A 7,101-nucleotide genomic window follows, 5' to 3' on the forward strand; every position below is an offset into this window, starting at 1 on the left:
AGGTAGCTAGTGGGAAGCTGCCGCATAGCACAGGGAGATCACCTCTGTGCTTTGTGACCATGAGAGGGGTGGGATAGGGAGGGTGGGAGGGAGGGAGACGCAAGAGGGAAGGGATATGGGAACATATGTATATGTATAACTGATTCACTTTGTTGTAAAGGAGAAACTAACACACTATTGTAAAACAGTTATACTCCAATAAAGATGTTAAAAAAAAAAAAGCCATATTGTCTGTTTCCGTTTATATGCAAAGTCCAGAACAGGCAAATGCATAGAGAAAATAGATGAGTGGCTTCTGGGCAACAGTGGTTGGAGGGAAGAATGAGAGTACCTGCTAGAATAAATGGAGTTTCTTTTTTGAGTGATGAAAATGCCCTGAAATTAGATAGGGTGATGGCTATATGGCCTCATGAATATAATAAAAACATTGAACTGTGCACTTTAAGAGGATGACTTTTATTGTATGTGAATTATATATCAATATCAATTATGTATCAATTATATAAACGTATTTGGAGGAAGGGTCAGATTAGGTAATAGATTTGGGAGTCATTCATAGAGGCAATTATGTAAGGAATAGGAGGGAATTCCCTGGTGGCCCAGTGGTTGGGACTCCACGCTTTCACTACTGAGGATGTGGGTTCAGTCCCTGGTCGGGGGAGCTAAGATCCTGCAAGCCACGTAGCACGGCCATTAAAAAAAAAAAAAAAAAAAAGAATGGCAGTAGATTCTCTGTAGGAGTGCTGTCCAATAGAATTTTTCTGCAATGATGCAAATGTTCTGTATTTGTGCTGTCCAATTAAGTGTTTAAAAAATACTAAATATGCATATAAAACACTCAGAAAAGCTGTATACCAAACTGCCACAATGCTTCCTTCTGGAGAGCTAAAAAATGACTGGCTTTGGAGTACAGGCCTAGAGTAACTACTTACTCTCGACACCTGTGCTTCCTTACCTTAAAAAAATAATGATTTTGTCTTGTTTTCAAAAAGTTAAACAGTTACTTTCATGACCACTTGCTGCACCACTAGGACTGGAGGGCATTCACAGTGTATTCTATGTGAATGGACCTCCTAGAGCACAGAAGGCAATGCAAATGATGCTCTCCCAAGCCATGCAACATATATATATATATATATATATACCTATAATTGGTGTATATATATATATATATACACACACCTATAATTGGTTTATATATATATATATACACACACCTATAATTGGTTTATATATATATATACCTATAATTGGTATATATATATATATATATATATATATATACCTATAACTGGCATATATATATATACCTATAATTGGTATATATACTAATTATGGGGAAAGTGTCTCCTAGAGCCTCATCAAATGTAAATTTCTTTCCTTTTCCTAAGAAAAAGACCCTTAAATTCATCAGCTTCAGTGTTCAGATATTTTGAAAATGACCTTAGACCAATGCAGAGTTAAAGTTGTCTTTGTTGTTATTAATGAAGAAGAAAAGCAGAATAACCGCAGCATATAACTGCCTGCAGAAACAACATCCTCCCGCACCCCTGGTTTTTACACCACCCAATAACCACGTGAAGGAAAAGCGATTTGTGTCAGAAACGGCTTTGGGCTCCCTGCCTGGTTTGTGTTGGGCTTACTTTTCTAGTTTCTAGGGCTGGGCCAGCAGTAGGGCCAGGAGAATCAGTGGTCAAGCCAAAGGTAAAGATAATGAAGTCCATGTTTTTGTTGTCAGTGGTGTGGTTCATCAAAGAGCTGATTGGAGCAGCATCCATGAGAAGATATGTCAGCTCCTGATTCCCCTGCGCACTTCCATGCCCTTCTACAACTCAGAGGAAGAACGGCAGCATGGCCTGCAGCAGCTGCAGCAGCGGCAGGTAGGGCTTATAGGACGGCTGCAGGGTTAACTCACGGGTGCAGAGAACCTGCCCAGGGAAAAGGTTGTACTGTGCGAGGTCACTAAACTATAACCTCTGAGGGCAGAGGCTTGGTTTTATGTCTTTATGTCCTCAGTACCATTGTTGTTCTCCACATATCTACTGAAAACCTGCAGCATTAGTGAATATTAGTTATATTAGTTAATATTATATTAGTTAATATTAGTGATATTAGTGAAGCAGGATAACTCCAGAAGGAAACATATGTTTCTTTCAAAATTAACTCAAATAGAAAGGCAGAACATTTTAGATTGTCCTGAGACATTACAGCTTTGCTAAACTAAAATTTTATTAGAACTGTAAGAATAATAATCATTTAATAATTTTATATTGAGCACTCATTTATGCCAAGCACCAACCTAAGATGAAAAGATACTTGTTCCTGGACCTTGAGGAACTCACAGTCCAGAGTTTGCCTTTTTAATCACCTATTTTGGGTCTCATGTCCGCCTCAATGCAGACAGGCTCACTGTGTGCTCTCGAGCAGGTCATCAGGTGTTGGCCCTATCTCCAGGTGTACCTATATCCACCATTGCCTTTTACCCTTAGACTGTCTCAGATAGTCTAGTTTTTTTTTTTCCACAGAAGCATTTGATCGAATTTTGCTACACCGTAGCCCAGAAATATATCTTTGAAGGAAAACATGAAGATGCTGTCCCAGCAGCTTTGCACTCTCTTCGCTTCCGTATGAGTGTTCATGGCCTGAGTTCAGTAGAGCTGGTACCTGCTTACCTGCTGTTGGCCGAGGCCAGCCTTGGTAAGTGAAGCTGACTTGAGACACCCTGGAGCCTGTAAGAAGTGCTATACTGGGTCATATCAGTGGCCAAAACATCCAGCTTTGGCAGTGGCACCAAGATACCTTTTGTGGAAGAGCAGGATTGCTGTAAAGTTTGGCACAAGGTGGGGAAGGATATGTCATGGACTTTTTGGTAAAACTGAACGAAATCCACTCTAGCTGGCCTTAGCAAAAGGAGGAAATTTATTAGGATGCTGAGGTGTCCTAAGGGAAGTGAGACTTCATGAGATACTATACTCAGAATGCTATAACAAACCAAGGCTGGTGGTCTCTGTTTCTGTCTCTTGGGTCTTGGGGTCTTGTTTCTTGTCTCTGTTTCTAGGTTTCTCTCTCTGCATCTGCTTTATTTTCCATCTCTGCAGACCAGATTTTTCTACCCTATTCTTACTGCAGAAGACAGCTACCCCAAAATGTCAGATGTAGCTGAATTTACATTGAATTTACATATCCTCCAGGTTCAAGGTGGGTTATAGAAACTAATTAGCATCTGATTTCCAATGTTAAATTCCTGGAAGAAAGAATTGTGTTGACTCAGCTTGAGTGCGGTATCTATCTGTATCTACCTTTGTGTCAGGGTCACATAGTTCAAACACAAAAATAGGAACCTGCTCCTATGGCTGGCAGAGGCAGTTCTGAGAGCAGGGCACAGACATCACACATGGTGGTTGCTACAACAGGAGAATTAGCATTTTTGAGGGGAATTAACATTTTTGAGCATCTACAGCCTTTTAGGTACTGTACTACTACTTTATATCTTAACAGCCACTATTGAAAAAAAACTTTTTAAAAAGTAAAACTGTAGGAAATACAGTACAAAGAACTTTTTCCCTAAGCTATCTGAGAGTAAGTTGCTTACTTGTTGCCCTATGCCTTGACTACTTCAGTATGTATTTCCTACAGAGATGTCTCCTTCATAACCACAATACAACTATCATCCATGATTATCTACCGAGCAGACCCCATTCAGCTTTTTCCAGTTGTCCCAATCACATCTTTACAGCAAAAGGGTAGAGTCCAGAATCACACTTTTCATTTTGTTGCCATGTGTCTTTAGTCTCCTTCATTCTGGAATAGTTTCTCAGTCTTTCCTTGACTTTTATGACTTTGATGCCTTCAGAGATTAAAGGCCAATTATTTTATAAAATGTCCTTCAATTTGAGCTCCTCTGATGTTTCCTCATGACTGGACTTAGGTGATGTGTCTTTGGCAGGAATATCACTGAAGTGATGCTGTGTTCTTCTCATCCCATCCTATAAGTTGGCACATGTTTTTATTTTGGTCCATTATTGATGATGTTTATTTAAGTTACTTTATTAAGGTGGTGTCTGCCAGGCTTCTTCTCTGTAAAGTTACTCTTTCTTCTCTTTGCAATTAATAAGTATTTTATAGAGAGGTACTTGGAACTATATAAATATTCCATTCCTCAACAAACTTTCAATGAATTCATTTATTTATTTATATCAACATAGACTGTTGTTTTCCTGTTTTATTTAGTGGGTTGCAATCCATTACTGTCATTAATTTGATGTTCAAACTGTCCTTGATTTGGCAAGTGGCAGCCCATCACACTGGCTTCTGTGTCTCCTTAACACATCCCCATTGTTCTTTTTTTTTTGGCTACATGGCTTGTGGGATCTTAGTTCCTCAACCAAGGATTGAACCTGAGCCCTAGGCAGAGAAAGTGTGGAGTCCTAACCACTGTACTGCCAGGGAATTCTTCCCCATTGTTCTTTGATCACTTTCCTGCTTTCTGGAACATACCTCCAAGGAGCCCTGATTTCTTTTAGCAGAAAATGGAATTTAGAAGCCAAGAGTTGTGCACTGGACATACTCGTTGCTATTGAGGTATGGCTGCTCCCAGGCTTCTCAATGGACAGAATTAGGGAACATGTGTAAATATAATAATGTGTATATGTGCATTATTTCTAAATCTCCATCTCCGTCTCTACATCTGTATCTGTATATGATCATGGGTCCATAGGAGTACATTTAAATCCACAGGGTTCAATCTCATTTTCTCCCATTCCATGTTTATAGCTCCCTTCTCTGACAGTGAGAATGCTGGCTTCCATTTTCATTGATGTATTTATACATTTAATTGGTTACCCTGTATGAGCCAACCTCCCATCTCCAATCCTATCCTTTCCCCTTGCAGATGCCCTCCTCTCCTTTTGGGGGCTCTGACTCCTATTCTGGGATGCCTCTTCTGTATGGACCCCCCTCCTCACTGGTTTGGGCTCCGACTTCATACCAGGCCACTTAGCTGCAAGAATGCCCTCTTTACCCTACTCAGATCTGACTCCCCATTCTGGACTGTCCCTCTTCCCAAACTAGTAGAAGAGCACTGGACAAGGAAATACAGCCCAAGTCACCCTGGCCTAAATCCCATCATCTTTTATTTGGATTACTACCTGCCAACTGGTCTCTGCACATCTTCCCTGGCCTCCTTCCAACCTGGTCTCCAAACAAAATGTGACCAAGTCATTCCAATAAATAAAGACCAAGTTCCTAAAGCAACCTATGAGTCCCTGTTTGGTCCAGCCTTTATGAATTCTCTCACCTCACCTCTCATTCTTTTCTCTTTCCCTTTCAGTTGTGTTGGCCTTCTCTCGGTTCCTCAGAAGCACTGTGATGCTTCCTTGTTCTGAAAGGTTCTTCTCTAGCCACTCCCCCCACTTCTCTTCCCCTCCCCTTCACCTAACTAACTCCTATTCATCCTTCAGGTCTCAGCTTAAGTCAGCACCCCCTGATTAGAACCCTTTCCCAAGCCCCCAGATTGGGTCAGTTCTCTTTTTAATGTATCCACTTAGAAACCTCTTTCTTTTTTCTGGGCACTTACTTTGATAATAATTATACATTTTTTGATGAGATTATTTAATTAAAGTTCCTCTCCTGCACTAGACCATAAGTTCAGGGAGAACTGGGACTCTGTCTATTCTTTCTCCTCCTAGTGTCTTTACATCCAGAACAGTACTTAGTGCAGGAAAGGTACTCAAAAACTCCTTAGAACCTGACACCTAAATGGGAACTATGTAAGCATTTGTTGAATCTGAGTCCTCTTCACAGGATTGTTTTGAGGTTTAAATGAATTCATGTATAATGGACATGAAAGTGCTTTGCAAGCAGAAAAGTGCTGTCTAAATGGAAGGTTTCATTCTAACTCCCACAGTTACTGATTTAAAACCTTGCCAACCTTTTTGAAAGTCTAAATAAATCACATCCCCTGTGGACATGCCTCTCCCACCTTAGAGATTCCTCCAGACTGGAGTGGAAAAATAAGAGGCATTCATACTTTTTTTCAAAGTAAAACTTTGGAATTTTAACGTACTAGAAATGACGTTTTCAGTAACACCTCAAAGAGGAGCCACCTTACTCATCTTCCCCCACTGTTTTTAGTGTTTTGGAACCGGGAGAATCTAGGTTCAAATTCCAACTCTTTATTAGCCATGTGATCCTAGTCATCAAGCTTTTTCTTACCTTAGGGCTCTCACACATACCACCTGGAATGCTGTTTTCTCCCTCTTACATGGCCGATTTCTTTTCAACCTTCAGGTACCTGCTTAAACGCCACCTTCTCAGAGAGGTTCCCTAATCATCCAAAGTAGGTTTCTCCGTGCCTTTTTTGATCACTGTGTTCTGTTCATTTCCTTCCTAGCACTTCATTTTTTGTTTCTTTATTGTGTAACAAATTCACTGGACTGTGAACTTTTTAAGGTCAGGGATCCAGCATGCACTGAGCATCTGGCAGAGTGGTAGAGACTCAACAGATTAGATGAATATAGGGTTGAATGAATGCGCGGTTTCCTCCTCTGATATTTCTTTTGCAGGGTTGTTGGCAGACTTAAATCCCAGATGCAGATGGCCTAGGCTAGTGTAAGCCATAGGGTAAGGCAAGCCCTCAGTAAATGATTCCTTTTGCTTCCCCTGCGTGCCTCACAGCCACACCTTTGAATCGTCTGTGACTGTTTTATTCTGTGCTCCTTTACTTTCATCTGCAAGTCCTGCAAAGTCCCCCATGATGTCTCTCAGATCTGCCACTAACCCAGTGTAAGCCTGCTGTCTCACCCTTAAGACAAGTACCACTGCTCCATGAATTGGCCATCCCTTCTCTCTCTACTGCATATACCCTGAAAGTCACCCTTTAGGATAGTCTCACTTCCTTTGGCAACTTTAGGTCTCTGTTACCTCTACTCCATCCCTATAATTGCTTTACAATGGTGTGTTAGTTTCTGCTTTATAACAAAGTGAATCAGTTATACATATACATATGTCCCCATATCTCTTCCCTCTTGCGTCTCCCTCCCATCCTCCCTATCCCACCCCTCTAGGTGGTCACAAACCACCTAGCTGATCTCCCTGTGCTAT

General features: G+C 40.9%; 1 protein-coding gene across 1 annotated transcript in view; it reads left to right on the plus strand.

Moving 5' to 3' along the window:
* ZMYND12 (zinc finger MYND-type containing 12) overlaps positions 1-7,101 on the plus strand; it is a 34,520-nt gene that overhangs the window by 12,855 nt on the left and 14,564 nt on the right. Inside the window, exons 2-3 of the mRNA XM_007103489.3 lie at positions 1,739-1,880; positions 2,526-2,697. Of these exons, the coding sequence (XP_007103551.1) occupies positions 1,739-1,880; positions 2,526-2,697 (314 nt within the window). The remainder of the gene's footprint in view (positions 1-1,738; positions 1,881-2,525; positions 2,698-7,101) is intronic.

Source organism: Physeter macrocephalus, chromosome 3 (assembly GCF_002837175.3).
Source record: "Physeter macrocephalus isolate SW-GA chromosome 3, ASM283717v5, whole genome shotgun sequence".
Lineage (NCBI taxonomy): Eukaryota > Metazoa > Chordata > Mammalia > Artiodactyla > Physeteridae > Physeter > Physeter macrocephalus.